The 26,864-nt window shown below is 39.9% G+C and overlaps 1 protein-coding gene across 1 annotated transcript in view; it reads left to right on the forward strand.

The window, feature by feature from the left end:
- Positions 1–590: 590 nt before the first annotated feature.
- Positions 591–26,864, forward strand: part of fam20ca (FAM20C golgi associated secretory pathway kinase a) — a 50,761-nt gene continuing 24,487 nt past the window's right edge. Inside the window, exons 1-3 of the mRNA XM_079456215.1 lie at positions 591–1,715; positions 3,394–3,569; positions 6,935–7,013. Coding sequence (XP_079312341.1) covers positions 1,180–1,715; positions 3,394–3,569; positions 6,935–7,013 — 791 coding nt within the window. The 5' untranslated portion in view covers positions 591–1,179. The remainder of the gene's footprint in view (positions 1,716–3,393; positions 3,570–6,934; positions 7,014–26,864) is intronic.

Genomic DNA, 26,864 nt, shown 5'->3' on the forward strand with positions numbered 1-26,864 from the left:
ACTATTACTGATAATAGTTTAATATAAATTCAAATTATTATTATTATTATAAGTTGCATTTAAAACCAAGGTGAATTGAAAATTCCAGATCAGTGCTACACTTGTAAACAAGCAATAACAACATCAAATAATATGACACATCTAGTTCAAACTCTAAATTAAATAATAAGGTTCCCAAAACGTCATTGGTCGGGCGTTTGGTTCCACGATAAGCAGAATGTTTTTGCTGCACAAAAGCAGTGAAAGGTTCATCACACTACAAAAGACAAACAAACACAGTAATATATAGCAGATCCTCTAATAGGTTCTTAAAACATGGTTCTCCTGTGTTATCGCATCGAAGAACCCTTTCTAGCACCTTTATTTGTAAGAGTGTGTATACTGTATTCAAATAATCAAACTTATTATATTATTGTATTTTACTGCATATTCCTATTTGACCACTTCCCATTCTTATATGCACTATAACGAGTTTTATAATGCTTACTTTGTAGTTTAACACTCAAACGTTACCATCCTGTAAACCATCCCACCAGTAATGGCAAAGTCAGCACAGCGCGCATCAGCGCCCTCTGTCTTTTCAGGATGGCGAGTCTCAGGCTCCAACTGTATGTGGACGCAGCCAATCTGAATCCCGCGACGACGAGAGAGGCAGGATCCCAATATTTAACACACAAGGCACCGATACATCTACACCTGTCACCGACTGCTCCTCGTGAAGGACAACTACGAATGCACTTTATCTCTCTCTTCAAATGCTGAAAGGGTTCGGCCACGGCACAGGACTGCTCCTGAGATCTGACATCCGCGCAGCTCTTCGTGTCTTGTTGGGACATTTATCAGATTCGCGTGCGTTTTGCGCAAAAAGCGCTTGGAGAGATGGACTGCACGGACGCGTTTCGAACGCACTGAACCTGTGAGGATGCGCCAGGACACCTGATTTTCATCCATTCAAAGCATCTGCGTTACTCTCATCTATGCAGAGAAGAAATATTTCTTGATACATCTGCACACCGGGGATGGAAAAGAAGATTTCGCACCAATAGAAACATGGATCTCCCATCATAAGAAGCCTTGCGCTGGAGATAGTCTTCAAAGGAGCGCTTTGAATCTCCTTTATTGTAGCGGTATCATATTGCCACTTTTTGTGCGCTTTAGATATTGTTCGTGACAATAAAGATGATCCTCTTCCGCAGATTTCGCGTGCTGATTCTAATGGTGTTTCTCGTCGCATGCACCATGCACATCATGATAGACCTGTTACCCAAGCTGGAGAAACGCGCGGCGGGACCTGGCTCCGACGCGACGGGAGCGGGGGCCGGCTGTTCGTGCATTCACAGCCCGCCCGAGGATCCTCGATCCTGGGCCAAGCAGCGCGCCAGAGCCGCCGCGGCGGAACCGGGCTGGCCTAATAAGCACTCTTTAAGACTACTGCAGGATTTCAGCAACGAGCCCAACTCCAACCTCAGCTCGCATTCGATGGAGAAGGTGACCGAGAGAGGCGAGCCGGTGAAGCAGGTCGCTGAGAAGCGAGGCTTGATGAAGGATGCGGCGGCTGGACCGAGGAGAGCTGTCCAGGGTTCCTCCAGACTGAAGGCGCTCTATGCGCATCCTCTCTATAAGTCGGATGTGCCTCAGCTCTCGGATGATGACAGGTTATTTAACCTCAACACTGACATCAGATTCTATCCCAAAACTACTGGAAACCAGGAATGGCAAGTACAACTTCATTATAGTGGGAAAGAGAATTTACAGTGCTAGAACTTTGGATAAAACCGTCTGCCTAATGTAAATGTAAAATAAGTCTAGTTTGTTAAACTAATAAAGCGTTACATCCATGGAGACATGAATTAATAATAAATACGAAAGAAAATCTCAAAATTCTTAATTTGAACACATTCTTTTCTGCGAGTGATGACTATTTTTATCCCAAACCCGGTCACCCAGACTTTCGAGTACCGTGTACACCTTCCAAAAATAACATTCATTTTTACTCAAATATACTGAGAAAATACAAAGGACGTAAAAGCAGAGCTTAAGACACGTGGTTATTTATAGCCTAAAAGTACCAGTTGTTTGTGTTCCAATAAGTGATAATTGTTTTCTATTCCAAACCAGGTAACCAAGTCTGGCAGGTAAAACAGGACTATGTAGTCTATTCAATATCCCAGTTGTTTGCATGTACATTTAAGATCATAAAATATGTTTCGTTAAAGCGTATTTGACGATAAAGCATAGACGAATCTCACAAGAACAAGAAAGAGAAAAAGTAAATCATAACTGGGAAGTGTTTAAGTCTACAGACATGATAAAAAAGGAAAAACATGCAAGTGTTGGGTACTTTATTTCAACTCATACTGACTCATGGTGAATGTTAAAAGCTTTGCTGTTTGAACTCATCTGTGTTCCTGTGATGCGTTGTGATGTGTTGTTTTCCTTCGAGCCGTCACATACATTTAGCTGAAGAGGTTTTGTTGGTGTCGTGACTTTTGTAGCTCCTGCGTCCTGTCTTTATCTTCTTGACTCGGCTGGCGTTTGTGTCCTCTAGGGATATCTCAGGGACAGCTTATTCACTCTCTGCCTGTTAGCCATGCCTGAATTACCTAAACGTAGCTTTTAACCATGCCTGAGTGACCCTGACATTGCCAGATAAAACTAAACATGAATACTTTGAGTCAAAAAAGTCTCTTTTAACGCTTTATTTGTATTTTGTTTGTGAATTTATGTTACCTTGTTAACCGTTGGATGTGACAGAACTCTTTTGTGGCTGTGTTGTTGTGAGGTCAGAGGCTTTAGGGAATCGACAGGACTTACAGCTAAAGTGATGCATGAAGTCGTTCGGACGGCCATCATAGCATTTGCTGTGCGTGGCATGAGTTCAGCAGACAAGTTGTCTCCTGCACTTCACAGTCAACAAACATTACTACATTATCAAACTTAATAGAATCATAATTTCACACGGTTATGCAGAAAGCTAGGAAGAATTTTTTTTAACTTTATTCCTGCGTGTTTATTTATTGGGTATTTTAGACAGTTTGTTTACAATTCTGTTTGGGATTATAATAGCATTGAAAGTTGTGCATCTCATTTGATGTGGTTAATTATTGTACTAATACTGTACAAAAGTAAAAATATGTTAAAGCTGTAATCCGTATTTTTGCCTCTATATCGCCCCTACGTTTGAGACATAAGATCGCAGCTTACTTTACGTTCTTTACCAACCGGGTTTAAAGTTGAGCGACTTTATTTTTTCATGTATATGCAGATTTTGTTTATTTGTATTACAAAAAAATGGATTGCAGCTTTAATGGAAACCAATTTAACCCTCGGCCTTGTGGTTTTCTTGTTGTCAGGCAGTACTGACTAACATCCTCGGTTGTCCTTTACCGACAGGCACAACGATGGGAATGAGGAGGAGTACAGTCCGACGGGGGAGGCCACTGTTGAGTCATACCCCAACTGGCTTCGTTTCCACATCGGAATTAACCGCTACGAGCTCTACTCCAGACACACCCCCACCATTGAGTCCCTTCTAAAGGACCTGGTAACTCAGAAGATCACCAGCGTAGGTAAGTTGACCTCATACCGGGGGTGTATTCCAGAGAGCAGGGCTAACTTACCATGAGCATCTGAACCCAAACCTTGCTTACTTTTATGTCGGCTCCAGAACACTTTAAAGGGTAAGTTTAATAAACCTCCTGCAAGTTACCCAGATTTAGCGCTCTCACAGGAACAACGTGAAGACATTGTCAATGGATCACAGATTTCACGAGTCACTATGGAAACGGTTAAGAAGCTGTAAGGTTTTGACCATGAAACAACATAATAAATCAGGGCCTTTTTACTCAAAAGATTTTAATCTGCATCGGTGTATAAAGTGCGAAGTTAAAAAACATACATTTTATATCATTGAAAGTTGAGGTTATCAGCTAACTAACCCTTAAATATACTCGTGTATGTCACATAACAAGGTTTCTGGAATACCCCCCAGTAAATATGGAGAAAACCTGTTCCTGTTTGTTGTCATAGCCCAGCTGAAGGCACTAGACTGTGCGCTGTCATCTCAAAAGCATTTTTTGCCAAGTGCTTTAGAGGCATTATGGGAATGGCACGAGCCAACTAGGTCAGTGGTGTGCCGAGTGTAATTGTGGCTGAATAACAATGAAGTTTGAAGGCTGGAGGGGCTGTAGTGCGCTGTTGGTGCGTGTGTGTGTTCTTGACAGTGTGCGTGAAGCCTATTGAAACCTGATTTATTTAAGAACGTTTGTAAAGATGCACTTATGGAGGCACAAATCAACATCTAAGAACCACATTAAAAACTCGTTCAGATTCGAAATAGCTTAAATGTTCACTTAATTTAATTTTTCACATAATGTTATGAAAATGTGTCACACAATATATACGTAACAGTGAGACTTAGGAATCAAATCACACTTATCGGCAACATTTGGGTAACCGGCTAGGTTGTAAACATTGGATACCTAATAAAAATATATGTCAAATGTAACAACATATATAGCACTTAGTTTGACCTTCTGGTTGACATTTAAAAGCCACATTTACTTAAACTTTGCACATAAAAGACACTTTTCATGATAAGTGCCATTGGAAAGATTTTCTTCGTGAGTTAAGTGTGGTGAACAGAAAGGGATTTTTTATGTAGACGTATGCAGGCACTCAACTGAGCTATCTAGTAAACATCAGAAGCTATTTCTGCTGGCAAAATCATGGCAGAAGTTTCACACACACATCCTCTCATTCCCCCGAGAGTGTGTAATAGACAACAACTCTTCCCTTATTAGTCCATCTCAAGACATCAGTCTGTGGGTATAATACACACTCCAGTGTCTCACTTCATACACATATAAGACATAGTAACTTGTAATGTGGTCGATTCAGCGTGATAACATTGGTTTGCAGCAGATGAAAGAAATGTTAGTTAACAATTACAAATTCTCACATTGTTAAGTGTGGTTCACTACAGCCTCTGGAACAAATCTCATCTTGTCTGAGGCAGAGGAAGATTCATTAAAGTTATACATTTGTGAATTACGTTGTGTTGCGATAGCAACGCTTTTAAAAATACGACTAAATTAGCATCTGACTGGCAACCTTTAGCAGAAGTAGATGAATTGAATCAAGTAGACTGGAGCGGTCCTCTGGAGTTTGAAACAAATCATAAGATGTGCAGTTCAACTTGGGGTTTGTAGACCTAGACACACTTGATAATAAACCGAAGGCCTTTGGCAGAATGGATGCGTTCCAATTGACGCGTCTCTGCTCAACTGATGAGTTCAATAAGACTGTAACGCTGCAGAACTGCACGGGTGCCCTCCGGGAAATATGATGCAGAAATTTCGGATTTTTCAACGTAAAGCCAGACATGTCGTCCAATCTCATCAATCATCCTTCCAGCGTAAATAAAGCTTCCTGCCTAAGTCTGTTTTTGGATTTTCATGTATTGACCAGGACAGAAGACAGCAGTATGTAAAGTAGTTGTAGTAAACAAGATTGTCATCACCAAGCAAAGCTAATTATTTTGCACAATACGGAGGGATTTATTTGCGATGAAACGCTCTGAAAGTCTAGTCGAGTGATTCTGACATTTTAAATTTGTAATTGTAACAGGGATGTGCAAGGAAGACTTGACGACCGCAGATAATCCAAAGTGGTTTTAATATAATCCAAGGGAAACCATGCAGAAGCGCATCGCCACATACATAAAACATCTATTTACAATAATAATACCGGACAATCAATCAAACAAAAAAACGGAATTTATATAACACAGATAATGAGGGGTAAACAGATGACGGGATAACTAATAATGGCCAAATGATGGGGATCAGATGAGACGGGTGCAGTGTAGTCCGGTATAAAACAAGATTGTGACAGTAATAAAATGTTTTTTTTTTATCGTCTGCCGTTTTATCTCCACAAACGTACACCATATTTACTGTTTCACTAATGTTCTAACTTTCACACTTCGACTGAACTCAAATGGTTGGTTGCTTATGTAATTCTGCACTAATTTATGAACCGAGACCCGTTACTCGAGACAACTAAAATATTTTTTCACTTTGGAACAAATTTGACTCAACTTATATGCAATAAAGTCACTTCATCACCACAGAGTTCAAGGACTCGACTGAATTTAGAGAAATTCATCAAAAAGGAAACACCATATAATCATAATGTAGTCTTCAACCAATAAATTCAAAAGGAAAACATACTTTTCTTAGACTCGTGAGAGGTCACAGTAAAGGAGTTGATAATTCATACAATCAACTTGAGTCTCACTTAATGTCCAATGTGGAGTGTCCCAGAGGTAAGCAAAAGAGAATTGCCCAAACAAAAAGGAAAGTCCCAAAAAAAACAATCAAATAGCGTCCAGTCTTCTTTCGGTTAGAAAAGCGTTCCTTCAATCTCAGAATCCCAGACACAGAGAATGGAAAATATTGGTTGTATTGGGGTTGAAAAATTACAGGATTTGACAAATTAGGCAAATAAAGGTTATATTTAATGGCATGTGACGCTGAATTTTTAACAGTATATCATTCTATCATTTGTCTTTTGATGTAATCTGTGTTGATGTGTTAACGCAAGCTAATGCTAACAATTTTCCGTTTGTTGTGTCTACTGCTGGAAACAACACTTCAGGAGAGCTGACCTAAGACGTTTGATTTGATTTACGCGTTCGTGGCCACCACGGTTTAACCGCCTATTCCGGTCGCCGTAGCCCTTCCATCCGCAGCTGTTGATAAAGTCCCTATTATCACACCAAATACACACTACTAAATCATGTTGGAATAGTGTTGCTTGCTTTATGTTTGCACTTCTCAATACTGATTTTTTGTATGTTTGTGTTGGGTGTGTATGCCATCTTAATTTTAGAAAGTTGTAAAATTGTACATTAATTGTGTTCCCTTCACAGCTATGAAGTCCGGTGGCACTCAGCTGAAGCTGATCATGTCATTCCAGAACTACGGACAAGCCCTGTTCAAACCCATGAAGTAAGTGACACACCTCTCTTTCACAATGAACAAATTATGGGTCTGATGGATAACCAGTTTTTCCTCTGCATACCTTTGTTTCACGTGTACTTAATGGGTGTGGACTAAGCCTTTTATAATTCAAAAACAACAACTACATGTGTTATGGCTGTTGGATTTGTACCAAGATTTATGCTACAGTGCACTGATACAGACTGGAACTTTTCACGTTTGTACAATGTATGTTAAAAGCACTGTAAATTTACCCTTAAACCCCAAAAATGCCCCGAAGTGCATAATTCTGTTCAGGGCACTGACATCATTTTCACTAAAACAGGAAGTTAAGGTGGGGCATAAGGGTTGGCTACTCCCCTTTTCGAAATTTCTGATAGCATTTATTTTATGTCACAGCTTGGAACCTGATGAGAAGTAGAAGTGTAAAATGATGTCATACAAACCGTTGATCCCTATTGGTGGAGGTGAAAGAATGTTTTCATCTTTCAAATATGAATGTTTCAATGTCTGACAGTGAAGGCTAACTTATTAATAGCAAAATCCGAACATCAATTTATTTATTTTCATGGGGACTTTAAGGATGATTAGAGTAATGTGAGTAAGTTTTCGCAGTTGCGTACAGTGTTTGGACTTGGTCGACACTCGACAGCAGTGGGATCTGCAGGAGGGTCTGTGTGATCTTTCCTGGTGGGTAATGATCAGTCTGGTTTAATTGAACACTGCCAGGCTTGTTTAATTAAAATCTGCAAGACACTATTACAGGCTCTTGGGGATATTAGCCAACAGAAGTTGTAACTACCGTACATAAAACAGGGCTAAACAACAGTGTGTCACTGCCGTATACCGTCTGTAGAGACATCACTGCCTGGGCTACCTGACTCATTTGTCATCAAGTAATTGCTAGGGGAAGCTTGATTGTTTGCACCAAGGGGAAGGCGCTTTCCATCGTTGTTTTCTTTGATTTTGTCTCGACGCTGGCATCTGTCATTTCATCGTCATTCTTGGTGGGTAGAGGAACATAACACAACATCAGTACCATCAGTAGATGCGTTATTGATTTGCAACACAGTGGCTTATATTTTGATGAGAATAAAAAAATTGATGGTCTAAACGGGTGAATCAGTCGTTCTCTTGAAGATGGTTCACCAAGTATAAACAAAAAAATAATGCAACTTGTGGTGATCAGATCTGTTTAGCAGGGCTTACACACGTCTGTCTGCCATTTTACTTTCAGCAGATTCATCTACACTGCTCGTGTCTGTTAAGACCACTTAGCACCCCGCTGATAAGAACAGCAGAGACCAGCAGGATTTCTCCTGCTGGTCCAAGCTGGACTATGCTGGTTCTGGGTTGCCACTGGGAAAGATATTCCTAGCTGACGAGATGTTAAACCAATTTATATATACAGTATATAAATCAGTTTAACATCTCGTCATATATATATATATATATATATATACAGTACACCACATTTTTATTGCTCTTTTCACTCAAAGTAAAAATCATTGAGTTTTCCAAGATACCACAATGCTCTGGTCTTAAAATTCAATTCAGATCAATTCAAGTTTATTTATATAGCATGTTTTTATTATTTACATTATAAATGCAAAGTAGCTCTACAGAGAACATTGTAGAGCAAACAAAAGGAAAAAATTCCAAATAAATGCTGCGTTTGATGACATGATTTTATTTCATTATAATGAATTAGAAGTTCATAAAATTAATTTATTACTATTTAGTCAGATGACATGGTCCGGGTTACTGGTTAAAATGGCAATTTTCTCACGATTTACAAAAAGTTGGAAACATTTAAGATATTTTAAGTACTCAACTGAACAAAATATATAACACTGGCTGTCATGAATCTGCCTTCATGTCATGTCTATTCTTGGTCTTGAGGCAGATTCATGACAAAGTCTTGTGTTTTATGTGAGAGAGAGATGTTGGCTATCGGCTTTCTATGCTCTCTCTGGTCCGTGTCTTTGTTCCCGCCATCTCGTTTCCTCGTTAACCTTCCCTGAGTGTTTCATTACCCGCACCTGACCCTTGTCAATTATCCTGTGTTTGTTTCCCCTATAAAACATCCTTGTGTTCATTGTCCTGTGCTCGTTCATTGTTTGCTGTACCCTGTGATTTGTACCTCATTCGTGTATTACGAGTCTAGTTTTCCAAGTATCTTGTTCTTGTTCTTTGTAGTTTGGTGAGTCAGTCTAGTTTAGTCCTTAGTGTTTATTTTTTCCAGTCTAGTTTATCTGTGTCCTAGTTGTCATTATTTCCTGTCTTGTTTTACCCCCTCGTGGGTTTTTCTTTTCTGTTTAATATTATTAAAATCCCTTTGTTAACCCCTTCATCCCCGCGTCTGCCTGCAATTGGGTTCTTCTCCACCACGTTCACGACACTGGCTAGTGTCTATTGGATATTTTACCACTAGTCCTGGTTTACGTTATTCCCTGCCCGGGAAACCGATTCCTAGGACTTTTTGATGTTGTGTAAACAAACATTTGTATTGTTGTTTTGTGTTGGTGTAACAATTATATTGTTTGGCTCTACACAACAGCATGTAGCATTTGATAGGCTTGCTGCCTTCTAAGAGCGCTTTTCAAACCGCTCTAAGCACAGTCTGAAACGATTACAGTAATGTTTCTCCCCGAGCTGGTCCGACACGGCACGATTGCAAACTTGACTCTGAATTTTCGTGCTAATAGAATCCATGCAGAGGCGGTATAGCTCAGTCTCCTGTGTTACCAAGGCAACGCCTGACGCATTTGTGTTAACATTCTGCGGTGGAAAATGAAACGCATCGGCCGGCATTGAGCGGCACGGAGTGGAATGATCAAGCAACGTGAACAATTTGCTGCGAGGGGGCGAAAAGCGCTCTAACACTTATTTCAAATGTGAGATGATATTTACAGACATTTAATTAGATGTGTCTCATACAGTAACACATCCGAGATATTGCTCGACTTCACATCAGCGCCACATTTGTAAAGTCACCCTGAGAAAGTTATCACACTCGGTTTATCATTTACCTGAGGAAATTGTGTAAAGAAACAGCGATCCATCCACACTGAGAAAGAACATTGTGTATCAGAGGTCGCCTGATAAGATGCAATCCCAGCTTTCCTCTATTTCCCAGCTGAGATCATATAGGCTGTTGTAGGAGTGTTTGGCAATGTATGCAATAACAGCAATTACACATAATCTAGACAGAGACAACATCAGAAATACTAGACTGTCTGACTGACAGAATGTTTTCTTTAGCTACATTTCACAATTTTGAGTAATTACAACTTTTTAGGTGTTAAGTAATCAACATATTGTGCTATTGGTGCAAGTTGGCGTTCTTTTCTTGGTTTGTGCTTTGAATGGTTAACGTTAACGGGACAGTTTACGGCAGAAAGTTACCCAACTATCTCCTACTTTGACACAACTATAGATTTTTTCCCAGAATCCGTATTTGCGGTGCAGGTCCCTCACCGGCCCAACTGTGCAGGCACGCTGTGCATCAAAGCTTCTTTTGATGTCCTGCTGCTCAGAGCTGGATGCTAATCTGTCTGCAGGCACACGGAGGGATAACTGCACCGCTCCCTGCAATCGTAGAAAGACACATGGGCGTGCGGTATGTGAGGAGTTTATTGAGCTCGGGTTATCTGGCTGGGAAATATGTGCAAATGCAGCAATAAATCATTGCGCAACCTTGCGCTCTTCTATCTCCGCGTTTATTCAGAGGGCAGATGGCTGCTCAACCCATCAGAATGTTCAAGAAAGGGCTGTAGTATGCAGGAAAGCCCTGCTCAGCGAAGGGTTTAATGATTTCACATCACGGCGCTGAACACTACTGTTCAGGCGTGGAATGAGGAAGGAGAAGGAGTTTAATGAGAGGAAGAGGAGGTAGAGAGGGGCTTGTTTGGAGTGGGTTTACAAATCAAACAAAGGGTCACTTTAGCGTTGCGACGGGACAACACGGTGAGATACTGTGACTCGTATGTTCAAATTGTGTTTATGTGCATGTGTCCAGGATGTGTTCCTGAATCAATGTCAATTGTTTTTCCCGTAACAACAATCCCATCAGCCAGTAGGGTTTTCCTGCCAACCTAATACTTAAATCAATAGACAATGATCGGTCGATAGCAAAGCTGTTCCAGGCCATAAAAATCTAACCCTTAAATCAGTAGCTTGTGATTTGTGATTGGAATGGTGCTCCATAAACAGGGATGTTGGTTGCGTGTGTATGTGTGTGTATCTGTATTTATGTTTGCTAATGCACATCCAGTTACAGTATGTAAAAGCAAAGCCTGCGTTCTATGTCCAAATGTGCACAAAGGATGGTATAACATTGTAAGGACCAGCCAGCAGTCCCTATAAAGGAAACTGTTTATTAAACATACTACATGATGCTCATTTGAAAAAGGTCAGTATAAAAAATAGAAGTCTGTGGCAGTTTCCCACATAGGGAAATTAAAAGAAAAATGTGTGTGTGCATGTGTGACATACTGTCTGTAGTGTGGGCAGTGAGCAGCTCTCTTTAAAATATGTGCCTGGATCTCAACGTCTCAACGGTGCAGCAAAGAAACACAAAAAATCACACAACAACAAATGGCTTGTGTTTGAGTTTTTCCACTTCTTTGATGTTAAAGGCACAATATGTAATTCTTTTGTTTTGAAATATCCAAAAAAACACTTGCACAGTGTGATATATTTCATGCAGTTGCGCACTTACATTATCCCAACTGTTCCCAAGAATGTGCAAATATAGAGAAATTCCTATTTTAAATAATGGGCTTGTCTCTTGTCTCCCTTGTAATTGTTGCATATCAGTGACTTAATATAAATTTACTGAGGGTTTCCGGTTGTTAAAACTACCGTTACACAGCATCTGGGACACAGCTGTTTTGTTGTTCAGTTATGGATCACGACTACTAGTTGGCTAGTAAAGAAAATCCTAAAACAAAGGTAAACCTATGCCAAATGAGGCAAGCAGGCTATTAGACAAACGTACGAATAAAACAAGGATTAATATCGGCGTGGCGATTTCAAAATCGTGACCGACTCGACTGAGAATCAGCTCTCACGTGTGTTTTAATAGACAGGTAAGCAAATATTTTTTATTGTACAAGAAATAGTCATGTACAGATAATTTTGAATAGTACCCTATGAAATACAGTATACAGTATGTCCGTAATTTAGTTATTACTATTGTTATTGGTGTTGTTCAATGACACAGTATGCAGCCGTGTAGTGTTAAAATGTTCTACACATGCATGCATATTGCACTTTATTTGTACTTCAGGAACGCTGTTTAACAAGTCTGGTGAAGAAGTCTATGGCAGTATAATTAAATACAGTATGTGTGCACAAAAATATGCAGCCGATAACGTTACTCAAATGTACTTTTTAAATGACGAGAGAGCTTGCCATTCTACGCGGCTTAGACTTTTCCTCATGCCAGAGAGAGTTTATTATGTGCAGGCTTTGAGTTTTCTGCGCACGAGATAGCTGGTAATGCACGCAGCTCTGGCTTTTCCTCACGCCAGAGAGAGTTTGTAATGTGTGGTCTGATAGAATGCTAATTCCAGTCACACATGAGCATTTTCTAGAAACGTAAGCTTCTGTTTTTGCCCACAAATCCAGCTTTTCGTAGTAAAAATTTGCAAATTCCCTCGCCCCTCGATACTATCGTGTATCGGTGATCCACAGCCTGGACGATAGAACAATCTGACTTTAGATCAGACTTCCATACGCCTCTGGATGGTCTCCTATCATCCCACTCTCCTGCATAACGTCATTTAGCTTCGCCTTTGTTGCTGTTGTTTTGAAAGTGTACCATCTAGCGGTCCAAATTTACATATGGTGCCTTTAATGTTTTGTAAATTGCTGCAGCCCCTTAATACAAACCCTCTCGGCAGCAATAAAGAAAGTCCTTTTAGCTGCAGCTGTCGTGCATTCATTACTGTAGTGCAGAATATTACATGCATCTCACCCAGGAAGAGAGCATAAAGCCCATACATATCTGGGATGTATGTGTGATGTACCGGCAGAATCCAGTGCAATCTGCTTTGGCCTACATGCATTTCAAGCATCTTCATGGTTTGTATAGAAAACGGATGTATGTAAAATGTTTTAATGCACATCAGGTAGATTTATAGTATGGGAAATTAAGTTTCTAATGCACAATGCATGTCGAAACCTGTGCTGTAGGGCTTTTCAGAGCTTGTTTGTTAGTGTCATTCAGTTTCAACATTTAGGTTCAGCGAAAGCTTTCGATTTGTCGTGTTAAAAAAAACGTCTTAAGAGATTTGAAAATGAGTAGCGTTTAATGGACATGCATTTTTAAAACAAATAAATTAAAAGTTGAGTAAATTTGAGAGATGATTCTGATGTAGTAAAATAGGCCTAGAATATTTTTGTTATGGTAGTTCACATGTCAAACTGCATGAAATATGACAACTGGGGTAATGTTTAGAGCTCTCTGTCTAAGCCCTTAGCCGAAGTTAAGCTGCATTGAATGCATTGATGTGTTCTGTATGAGAGGGATTGGAGTGGCAGACACTGAACTGGGATGTGATTTAAAGACGTGATGTTCAGGGATTACAAGATGTCAAATCTGACTGCAAGAGATTATCGATGTTGTAACCAGATGTAGACAATAGTGCTGGTAAAACCATGATGAAAATCTTAACATAGTGAATGAAAGGTGTGCCAGGGTCACAGATTTGTACACACCCATTATTTGTTTTGCTTGACGGCAGTACGAAGATAAAAAAAATTCAGCTTTAACAGTAAAATGAAGACTTTAGGAGTCAGCAGGTTCGATAGCTTGTTTAATTTAGCAGTGGAATGAATGCTAGCGCTCACCAAACCAACATAGCGATTTTTGGATGAACATCACAAAATGTAGTTAATATTTATAACATGGATAGTTTTATGTAAGGTGCCAAGTAAACTGGCAAGTCAACTTTCTGAGCAAAAAAGACAAAAAAAAACAGAAGTTAAAGGTTTGACAAAAAAAATCAAGCTTATAGCGTTAGTTTTGTCGGGTCATGTAAGTCAAGCCTCCATCAGCTGATCCTCCTCTACCTATAGAAATATGATGCGATCCAAGCTTTGCGTTGCTCAGGAGCAAACTACCCCCCTCCATCCCCCGCTCCACAACACATTTGCAATCGGGACTCGACTTCTGTTATTCCTTTTCATAAGTCTCAACTACATTTTAATGATGTGTTACACTTAAATGTCTTTAAGAACATCTGCTTGTTCTGTTCTGTTTACCCTAAGGGGGGTCATCGCTGCGCTCCCTTCTCTTATTCATGGGCAGTGAGTTTTGCCCAGAACAGAACCAACCAATCTAATTGTATGCTAATTGTCAATCATTTTTGACGGTAGTTAACTTGACAGAAATATATTTTTGAATTCATATTCGCATCTGTAGCTGCTTCAATATAGTTTTTGGACACATTTTTGAGCTGTTATGACAAAAATACTCATGATAGATTGTATCTCGTGTCACTGTTTCCATGACAACTGAAGCTTGTGAAACAGTGTCATTATTGTGAAGACATGCACACCTGTTTTATCTATAAAAGGTCATTTTTTGTGGTGTTTGATTCTTCCTTCCATTAATTCCATTATTGTTTATGAATCGCCAGGTAAATTCTGTTTTGCGAGTCCTCCAAGCAGAAATCATTTCTATCGGAGCCCCTGAGGAGTGTGAACCTAAACCTCCATTAATGCATGCATTTCTGAAGCCATGCGGGCGGCTGGAAGCCAGCGATCAGTGAATCAACATGTCAGAGCCCATTGTCTGCCTTATTCCTGACAGCTGCTGTCTCGCGCAGCTGCACTGATCCAGGGTCTGCACACTGAGACGGCCCTGTTTCTGCACTCAAGACTTCAAGTGTGTTTGTGTGGCTGTAGTTTTTTGGGCGAATTTGTGTCCTCACAAATATGTTGGAATTTTTCTAACTGACATATAAGGTAAAATCGGCCCAAAATATAAATGCTTTCATCATTTACACATCCTCTTGTCATTTCAAACCTATATGACTTTCTCTCTTCTGCAGAACACAAAAGAAGATATTTTGAAGAATGTTGGTAGCCGAACAACACTGACTTCCATTGTATGAACACAAAACCAATGAGACATTTCTCAAAATATCTTCTTTTGTGTTCCACAGATGAAAGAGTCATGTTTGAATAAAAATGCCCTTCACAGTATTCATATTGTTTAAATCGTTTTTTGCCTAATGTTATAAGGCGTGAATAGTTCAGAGGTGTTAGCATTGGTTTAAGGGTTAGAACATTTTATTGAATATCATTTTAAAGTGTCTTTAGAGATAATGAATGAGAATAAATACCTTTGGAATCAAGGCCACCGAGAGGGTGGGCGGTCACTGTCGCGCTTTATAGCTTAGTGACTCATGACAAAGAGAAATCTGAGAATTCTGAGAGACTAACCTCTGTTCTCTCAGTTCCTGAGAGAACAACCACAATGCAATTCCTCTGATGATAGTGTGTTGTTATTCACCAGAGAGCCAACCAACAAGAGCTCTGATATCCTCCCGAAAAAAACACAGAGTCACATTTCACAGACAATTGTGTTGTTAGAGAGCCAAAGAAAGCTTTGCCTCACTGCCAAGAATCTTACCCGCTTACCAGGATCCAGCTATATGCTAAATTTGATGAACAACCTATTCACGGCTATTGATGATGTATGTTAAGGTAGATGTGACTATATATATCATGTCACGAAAAGTAGGTAGGGGAAAAGTGGGGAAGGATGAGCCAGTGGGTAAGTTGATCCACACACTGAATCTCAGCGACTGAACACTTTTGTTGCCATTTGACCACACATTTTGGATCACCCGTTGTTTCTGCCAAGTGTGAAATTGTGAAGCTCATGGACGGCATAAATGGCTGGTACATCAAATGGCTGGAACATTGCAAAGTGAGCCAAATCATGTGGGTTAAATTGAGCCAGTGTCGACACTTAAGTTAACTTCCTGTACAATTTCATTTCAACCTTTTAGTTTATCATGTTAACTTTATTATACCAAGTTTATGGACATCGTACACCAAAGTACTTAATATTCTCTGATTAAGAAAAGCATTTATACACCTGATTTTACTCCTACAGTGTTGAATATCTTTCCAACTTAAATCACTATGGCCTAACATGTCACGGTTTGGTTAGGGTAAGAACCCAATTGCAGGCAGCGACGATGAGGTTTAACAAAGACTTTAATAAAAAACAAATTACAAATAATACACCCACGATGGGGGGAAAACTGAACTGAGGCACGAATCAAAAATAGAAAACAAAGACTTCCCACAAGGGGGCAAAAGACAAATACTTAACGCTATAATAAATAAGACTAACTAAACATGCATCAAAACAAGGCGCACGGTAAACTTCAAGAACACGACATGGAAACATGTACACGACATGGAAACATGTACAACGAACGTGCACAAGACAGTAGACAAGAGGGCATTAAATAGGGAGACTAACAAAGGATAATTAACAAGGGTCAGGTGCGGGTACTAAAACACTCAGGGAAGGTTAACGAGACATAAGGGCGGGAAACACTGACGAGACACGAGAAAGCACATGGCAAGTCAGAATCAAAACAAAGCAATGTCTTTCTCACACAAAACCTAAGGCTATGCCATGACTCCGCTGCAAGACCAAGAATAAACATGACATGATAGCGGAATCATGACATAACATGTTTGGCATTAAAAAGCACTGCATAAAGCCAAGCATATACAAGAACAGACATAGTGAGAGCAGAACTTCATTCATTTTTAATCAGAAAGTTTTGGAAGGTCACATCTTTAGTGTTTCACAAGTTATTTCAGAAATGCAAACGGAAAGATACGGCAAATTAAAGATATCGAAATGTAATGTTTATTTGGTTATTTTTTGGTTAAAAAATTACGATTAGTATTTGTAAGGGAAAATAATGATTGAATTACATTTTGAAAGGTAAATCTTAAAATACATGGTTTTTACTCAAATTAAGTTGCATGCTCAGTATATCCCCATATTGTTCAACTTACCCCAGACTCGGATCAACTTACCCCTATCACGGGGCAAACTGAGCCACAGGAGCACAAACCATATGTCAAAATGGCTCATCTCACCCCACTTTCCAATGGGTGTGAATGTTGTCCAAAATCATCAAACCTTTACTTATTTGAAGTTTTTATTTACATTTTTCAAACCTTTTCAAAGCAACTTTCAGCCATCAAGCCTTCTAGAAGTGAGCTGTTGCAACCATATTTCAATATCTCAACATATTGCTTTTGGCGATCACACTTTGTCACATATACATATAGTGGTTTTGGCTCTGAGAGGAAAAAACTTATTCACACACTAGAGAATAAACTGAGATTTATGAAGGTTCATCTTCTCGCTTGGAGCCAAGTGTCTGGCAGAGGGAAACAAGGGGAGGGGTGGGGGATTCTTTTCAGGATTTCTCCTCCTAGCTGTTGTGTGATTGTATTAATTCATACTGACATTTATTGGGAAAGTATCATGGGTGGATTGCGACTTCTGCATCTTGTTGAAACCAGCCCTATGGTGGAGTGAAAGGATTGGACTTGTTTGATGTTGATCACATGGTTACGTTTTCATTTTCCTCCACCTCTCTCCCCATCACTCATGGTGCACAAGCTTCATGAACGCTCGGGTGCCTGCTTCACAATCTCAGCCTCTCAGTCTCATTGTGTTGTGCTTTAAGTTTGGACTGCATAGCTTACGTGACCCACAGCCGTCCCCTGATCTCTCATTCCCGTCTTTGTGATTCCATCTGTGTGATGGCAGGCAGTCAAAACACGCTCCGATAACAGCTTTCTCTCTCTCTGCAGTAAGCATATGCTCCCTGACTGTTTATGACTGGCCTTTCAGTTCCTGTTACCCTCTCACCCCTTCTCCACCTGTCTGTCTCACTACCTGCCTCTGTTTCCCTCCCTACCCTCCCATTCAACCTGTCTGTCTCTCTTTATTGTTTAACATCTCAGTCTGATCTCCCTCTATGTCTGTCTCTCTCACCCTCCCACTCCATCTGTCTTTCTCGCTACTATTCCACCTGTCTGTCTGAACTTCATCTATATCTGTCTCTCTCACCCTCCCACTCCACCTGTCGGACTCGCTACCATTCCACCAGTCTGTCTGATTTTCATCTTTATCTGTCTCTCTCACCCTCTCTCTCCATCTGTCTTTCTCGCTACTATTCCACCTGTCTGTCTGATCTTCATCTATATCTGTCTCTCTCACCCTCCCTATCCACCTGTCTGACTCGCTACCATTCCACCAGTCTGTCTGATTTTCATCTTTATCTGTCTCTCTCACCCTCTCTCTCCATCTGTCTTTCTCGCTACTATTCCACCTGTCTGTCTGAACTTCATCTATATCTGTCTCTCTCACCCTCCCACTCGACCTGTCTGACTCGCTACCATTCCACCAGTCTGTCTGATTTTCATCTTTATCTGTCTCTCTCACCCTCTCTCTCCATCTGTCTTTCTTGCTACTATTCCACCTGTCTGTCTGAACTTCATCTATATCTGTCTCTCTCACCCTCTCACTCCACCTGTCTGACTCGCTACCATTCCACCAGTCTGTCTGATTTTCATCTTTATCTGTCTCTCTCACCCTCTCTCTCCATCTGTCTTTCTCGCTACTATTCCACCTGTCTGTCTGATCTTCATCTATATCTGTCTCTCTCACCCTCCCTATCCACCTGTCTGTCTCGCTACCATTTCACCTGTCTGTCTGATCTTCATCTTTTTATGTCTATCTCTTTATTGTTTCACCTGTCTGTCTGATCTTCCTCTATATCTGTTTCTCTCTCTTTGTTGTTTCACCTGTCTGTCTGATCTCCTTCTTTATCTGTCTCTCTTGCTCTCTCTCTTTTTATTGTTCTACCTGTCTGTCTGATCTCCTTCTATATCTGTCTCTCTCACTCTCTCTCTTTTTATTGTTCCACCTGTCTGTCTGATCTCCCTCTATATCTGTCTCTCTCTCTCTCTTTGTTGTTTCACCTGTCTGTTTGATCTCCTTCTATATCTGTCTCTCTCTCTCGCTCTCTCTATTTTTATTGTTCCACCTGTCTGTCTGATCTCCCTCTATATCTGTCTCTCTCTCTCTTTGTTGTTTCACCTGTCTGTTTGATCTCCTTCTATATCTGTCTCTCTCTCTCGCTCTCTCTATTTTTATTGTTCCACCTGTCTGTCTGATCTCCCTCTATATCTGTCTGTCTCTCTCTTTGTTGTTTCATCTGTCTGATCTAGTGCTTTTATAGTGCTGTCTGATCTAGAGTCCATTTATAAATAAAATGACATTGAACCTCCCACGCTACCTGTCTGTCTTTCTACTTTTTCACCTGTCTGCCTTCCCACCTTTTCTCCTCCTTACTGTATATCTCGATCTTTCTCCTAATACCTGTCTCTCTCTCCCTCACTCTACCATTCCACCTGTCTGCCTGATCTCCATCTTTTTTCTTTCTACTCCCTCTTTTTCTCCTTCCCCTTCGACCACTCTCCCTCATCCTCTCATCCCCTGCTTCTAATTTTTCCACCTCTATCTCTCCCTGTGCCAGTACCTGCCTGCTCTTACTGTATCCCTCTACCTGTCTCCCCCTCTTCCTTACTCTCCCATTGTCTTTCTCTACTTTTCTACCTGTTTGCCTTATCTTCCTCTTTTTATCTATAGCTCTTCCTCCCTTCCTCTTTTTTTCTGTTTCTCTCCTATCAATCCTTCCACTCGACCTTACTGTCTGCCTGTCCTACCCTCTCCCTACTGTATCTCTTTACCCGTCTCTCTTCCTCTACCTGTCTCCCTCTCTTCCTCACCCTCCCTCTGTTTACAGGAATCTGCGTGTGAAAGCCTCTTTTTTTCCGGTCTTTCTCTGTCTCTCACACCTTCGCTTGCTTGGCTGCTTCTCTGCCCTCAGATGTGCTGAATTGTAAGTGACAAAGGGAAATGTGTGTCAGGATTAATCAGTAGAGTCGAACGATAAAAACCTCAGCAATTTCACCCCTGCAGACAATGAAGTGAGTGTAGGGAGTGAAACATTAACACAGCAGACTCGGCGGCTGTATTAAAAGCCTTGTCTTCAGGCGTTAAAGATGGGTGCTTTTAAACTGTTTCCAGATCATTATAAAGAGGGTTTTGAAGAGTTTTTAGAGCACATTTGTCATATCATTATAACAGCCGCTCTGATCCGGCTGTAATGAGCCCATCATAAATGAAGGCTGAACAAGCAGATGGTCCATTGTGTATTATACCTGCATTAAGATTGATCTGTGTGTCTTTTCTCATCACAGCAGATGCCATTCAGACATGCACTTCTAATTATCCTGTACCTCCAATACATTCCGCTGTCATTTTCTCCTGTATCTGCACCTTTAAAGATGGACAATTTCTGCGTGTGGCTTCGGCTCACCTTTTACATGTACAACAAAACAAGCTGTTTATCACATCAATCTCCTCCACCAGCACCACCACTCTTAAATGTGTGTGTTTTATTCTACAGACTTTATGTCTCTGCCTCCCTTCTGTTGTTAAGATTATAAAGTCTGATGGATACGGATTATCTTTTGCCGCAGCTACTTGATTTTGTTCGCTTTGCTTTTGCTGGTGGGCTGTTGAAGGAATCTTTTGGGTTCAACAGCAGAGTATTGATATTATCTGTGGCATGCTGACGATTACCGTGGAAAAAACGAACGTGTGAAAGAATGTGTTGCACTCGCAGTGTGGGCCGTGTATGTTGACCCGTATTCTTACATTGTAAGGGCCACCGTAACTGTCAAAACATTTGTGTTTGTCATTTGTTTGTTATAAAAGCAGTTTAACTGAAACATCTGTCACACGTCCGTCTTGTATCTGAGAGAGTCTCGTGGCAAATTGGAATATTACGGAAAAGCAAATATGATTAGATGATAGAAATGTTATACTTCTGAAACGTGACGGACAGATTTGTTCTTCAACTCTTCAGCGTAAAAAAACAATCCTTTAAGTATCTGGCAGCCCTTGAAATGTCTAACTCAAGATTTGACAGTTTGACAAGTCTTATTGATTGAACTTGGATTACATTATTTAAGGAATTATGGAAGCTGGACGAGAAAATAATGAAGTGTATTTTAATGACCCACACATACTGAAAAATGCGTGATCTTCCGACTACGTGTCTGATGTCACCAGATGAAAAGTTAATTAATCCTTTCCTCTACAAAGCCGTGACGATACATATAATGGATTCATATAAAGGACAATGTTGCATTAGTAAAGACTCAAAACAACTTGAAGACACACTTAGGTTAAGGCACTTCACATAGTACTGTGAACAGTACTTCAACGTTTGAACAGTAATTGCTGTTTAATTGTTTAGGGAAATCTAATGTCTATGTTTACGTGGCCCTGTTTTTGTAATGAATTGCGCACAGGTAAAAAACAATCTAACACAGGTTTTGGCTCACCCTAATGCTACGTCCTTTTAGACATGTGCATTTCTAATTATGCTTACTGTTATGGATGAATACGTTTAAATTAGCGGAGGAAAATTTCCCCGCACGGAGGAAAAAATAGATTCATTGCCGCACTTTATGATCATTAAATCAGTGTCATGGAGGCAGGGTTCCGCTTTCTAATTAACATTTACAAGACGAAAAAGCATTCAAATATTCTCTAAATGCCTTTGTAGTTCCAAGCTAAATCAAGAACGGATTTAATGGATGGAGAAAACTCGCTGGTAAGTGGGCTAAGAAGTACAACTTAATGAAAAAAAGGAGAAGCCAATCTTTTCTCAAAGTTATTCAGACACTCAGAAGCAGAACACATGCACAGCCATATTGTCTGAAACCTAAAATCGGAAGCGCCAATCAGATTGTACGTCTATAATGTCAAATCCTGTCTGAGGGGGAGGTTCATGGCCAGAAAAGCTGCAAACTGGACTAGACTTTATGCAAAATTCCAACACTGGGTTATTTTCCCAGTGCATCTTCATTGTGTGCCCATATCAAGTATACTGGAGTCCATACATCATTATTATTACACAAAGCCCCTCTGTTTTTACTCATCAAGGCATGTATCAGTGGGCCAGGCCAGCAGCAACTCGATCAGGGATTTTTGACTCTGCTTTTCCAGCACTGTAAACACAGAAAGCTTTGAGCGGCAATTTCTCTCCCCATTTAGCCATTGTCTTCATCATGAGGTGCTGTGCAAGTCACAGCTGAACTGCCACGGAGGCTTTTTCTGCCTAACTCACCTCACAGCTTGAGGTGGAACACAGCGACGTGCTATAATGGTGCTAAAGGCCCTCCGCAATCTTGACTAAATGACTTTATTCGAGGTGTGTTTCTCTCTCACACACATTTCTTCAAGATATTCGAGCACGCTGTGTCTTTCCTGGAACGGGAGGTCGTTTTTCCTCCATCAAGCAAACCCCATTAGTACACCTCTTCTGCTGCCCCCACTGGTCTCTTGAATTGTACAATTGGCTCTGAATTGATGTACATTAGTGTCAACGTGAGAACCCCCGTACTGTACGTGATGGCGTGGATAGGATGACTGATGTTGGATGTTGGATTTACCACCAAACTTTACATGAAGGAGATATACCATTGAAGAAGAATGCAAGCTGCTTACTGAAAGATATTTAGAGACAGCAGCTATGAAATAATCATCATACTGTAACAAGTGTGACCGGGGTCGTGCAAAAATGTGAATTATACATCATTAACTGTGGATCAATTCCACAGTTTACATAAAAGATTGTGTTCATGCCAACTACACGCCATACCAGAGCTCAATAATTTTAAGGAACCCAGAGGAAGTTCACATCAAGATTTCTACAGTATCCCTTTTTAGAAGCATAGTCTTTCCTAAAGGAAATATGACCTTGCCTGAAAGAACCTTTGGCTCTAGATTCGGTTCTCATTATACAAAAATAAAAACAAGTCTGGTGTTATTTAAAAATCCCTTTATCCTGGTCAGCCACCACCATCCGCCCGCATTCCGCATGACCACTAAGTGCAGCTAATGCATTTGTCTTATGTATGAAGTAGATACAGTTATAGAAAGTGGAAGACGGCAGGATCACTAACACTAACGTACTACCAGAGTAACGAAATAAGAACAGGTCACTTCAAGAGGTTTTAAATTGTTGGAATAACTTTGGATGTACATACATAACTGTGGCTTTTGGTTTATGATCTCAACTGCTTAACATCAAGGGTCATCATCAGGGCTAGTATAAGCATACTGGTTGGGCCTGAAGGTGAGGGGAACACCTCATACATTTTTTGTCCTGGGCCTGTAAATGGGATGTACTTTCAAACAGTAGTTGTGCAATGGCTTTCACCAACTGACTGACAGATTTTTTATGTAGGATACCATAAAGCAGTACTGTGGCTGTATATTTAGAATTTGGACTGCGATACCGAGCTCAACCGTTAGGTGTCAATGTTACATACGGCTCCTTTAAGATGCATTTTGATCTTGCGGCTGTCTGAGAAAAAAAGAATGCTGCCCCCTGTATAGTTGTTGCCGTCTCCGGTAGCGTTCATATGTAATGTATCTTATTTAGTATTTTCGATTAAAATATCCAAAAAGCTTTTGTATTTAGCGGCCCGTAAACCTTCCTCTCGCAGAATTCAGGCGGAAGTGGTCAAAAGCGGACAAAAGAGACGGATTCAATCACAAGGTGTCCACTTGTGATCCGATCGACCAAAACGCATCTTAATACCATGTAAAAACAGGGTCTCAGACTTTAAAATTTATGGTCTTCGAAGTCCATAAATATCGAACCAAAATAGGTTGATCCTGTTTGTGTCACCAGTTGTGCCCACCCACCTGTCCTGTCGCCTGGTGACAGTAGCTGCCGGGACACAGCAGAGGCGTTTCTGACTTTTTAAAATAAAACCTGAATTAGTCGTTTCATTTACCATCATTGTTGTAGATGAAACTACCCAAAATTTGTCTCTGGGATGCATTTGATCTTGGAGTGCAGCCTTCTGAGGACACAACTATATATTTTTTTTACTCTAGCAACACATTGTTCTCCTGTTGTCTTCTCTAGTTGTAATATTTTAGTGACTATTTGTAGGGTTATAATCCACCCATTGGAGAACCACTAGCTTGGAGAACATTTAGCCAGCTGCTTGGAAGAGAGGACAATGTGCAAACTGTTATTGTGGACCATTCTTGGTTCATCCTGTTTGTTTAAGTAGACACAGATGGAGGGTTCGGAGAAAATGATTTCTGTCTCTGGCTCGATCGAACCTCAGCAGCAGCCAGAATCCCACAGTTAAAAACTCAGGCTTGTTTTCCACTTCATTTAAAGTACTTTCACACCTCCGTGGCAAGAAACTGTGTTCAAATCAGAGAGGTCTCCAAAAGTGCGCACGGCATATAGGAAGATAACAGCACTGCTGAGAGTCATTAGTCAAATGTTAACATGAGATTGTTTTGACGGGAGTCTACAGAACCAGGGCCAAATTGAGGTTATTTGCCATTATTATCCTAACTCAACCAGCATATTGTTTCACGGATATATACAGTATGTATGTGAGCGTACGCTTATTCCTAAAGAGCTCAGTTTTTCTCTAGTTTTTCAGAAAGAAATATTCAAACATCCTTAAACAAGATAAATATACCTCATTAACAAACTCCAGACAATCTCTCCTAAATATACAGTACGAATAGTTGTGTGGATTATATATTATGTAACAGGCATTTGTATTATTTTCTTAATCTTTAAAAGAACAGTGCATTCATAAAATTGAATGCACTGTTGAAAATAAACTTTATGACATTATATTCAATTCAATTCAATTTTATTTATATAGCGCTTTTCACAATTTGCATTGTTCCAAAGCAGCTTACAGGGGAAAAACAAACAAAAGGGTAAAAAGGGTAAAACATGCTACATGGTGTAGTGCATTACAGTAGTCAAGTCTTGAGGTCATAAATGCATGAATAAGCTTCTCCGCGTCAGCAACACACAGAATATTTCGTAACTTGGCAACATTTCTTAGGTGGAAAAAGGCTGTTTTTGTGACATTTGAGATGTGATTTCCAAATGACAGGTTGCTGTCTAATATAACGCCTAGATCTTTTACTGTATTTGTTGGAGTAACAGTACATCCTTCAATTTGCAGTTTATAATCAGAAATATTTGTTTTGCGTGTCTTTGGTCCGATAAGTAATATTTCTGTTTTATTAGAATTTAAAAGAAGGAAATTATAGGTCATCCAATGTTTTATATCTTCAATGCACTCTGCCAGTTTGGTTAGCTGGGATGAATCATCTGGTCTTTATGAGATATATAGCTGTACATCATCTGCATAGCAATGGAAGCTAATTCCATGTTTTTAATAATGTTTCCGAGGGGCAGCATGTATATGGAGAACAGCACGGGTCCCAGAACCGATCCCTGAGGTAATCCATAATTTACTTGCGTTAGATTTGATGATTCCCCATTAAAATGGACAAATTGATGTCTGTCTGACAAGTAAGATCTGAACCATTGTAGTGCCTGTCCCTCAATACAGATAATTGTATAAACGATCTAGAAGTATATTTTGGTCTACGGTATCGAACGCAGCACTAAGGTCAAGCAGGACCAGGAGTGAGATGTTACCTTTATCTGATGTTATAAGCAGATCGTTTGTCATTTTAACGAGTGCAGTTTTAGTACTATGATGCGGACTAAAGCCTGACTGAAAAAAGTTATTTTGTAAGAAAGAGCACAACTGAGTGCACCCTACTTTTTCTAGAATTTTAGACAGGTATGGGAGATATGAAATCGGTCTATAGTTTCCAAGTTCATTTGGATCTAAGTTTGGTTTCTTGATTAGAGGCTTAATGACGGCCATTTTAAAGGGTCCTGGGACATGGCCTAGATTAATTGACGAGTTGATTATGTTATAAATGGGCTCAATTGCAACAGATAGTAGCTCTTTTAATAATTTAGTTGGCATGGGGTCTAATAAGCAAGTTGTAGGTTTAGATGTTGCAATAAGTTAAATCTTCCTGTTTTATAGGTGACTTATATAATTGTTCTCATTCATACAGTATTTGTCATTTCTGAATGAAAAATCTTCTATTAATCTCTAGGACAACATGCACAATTGTGTCAAGTCAACTTTATTTATTTAGCGCTTTTTACAATTTTCATTGTTACAAAGCAGCTGCACAAGAAAACATTGACTATAAGCAAAACATTTAAAGTTATACAAGTAAACAAAAGAAGGTGAAAACAGAAGACACACTCACACACACAGAGCTTATTACTGAGAAACACACATTTAAGATAAAGGAGAGAGAAACACAGGTCAAATATTAAACAGACTATAAATTGATATATGCAATATAAAGTAACACTTAAAAAGTCTAATTCTAACCAATAATTGTAATAATTTTACTAGCACATATTAAAAACCATGTTAAACTCAAATTAAGTTTTCACTAATAAACAAACTAATTCATCATAGAAATCCTTAGATATCACACAAACGTCAATCAAACTTCGGCCATTCGGACATTATTCAGGGTTGTATAATGACTGGCAGCAGCCTCTAATTTGCCATTTAACACCCGAATTCACAGAGATAAAACAACGAAAGTATCAATAACAGTATCGTTTGTCACGGAGCTTATCGATACTCTGGTATCGACCCAATTACTGTATGTACCGGTCCAAAAAAAGTACCGGTTCTCGGTACCCATCCCTAATCAGGACAGTTTTGTTTCAGTTTTGTCAGATTCTGGAGAATGACATGCTCTTGGCAACGAAGACATCTCTAAATTGGATGTGCGATTGAAGTGCTGCTCCTCTTTGTCTGTAGTGTTTTCTC

Source organism: Barbatula barbatula (assembly GCF_947034865.1).
Source record: "Barbatula barbatula genome assembly, chromosome: 5".
In the NCBI taxonomy this organism is placed as follows: Eukaryota; Metazoa; Chordata; class Actinopteri; order Cypriniformes; family Nemacheilidae; genus Barbatula; species Barbatula barbatula.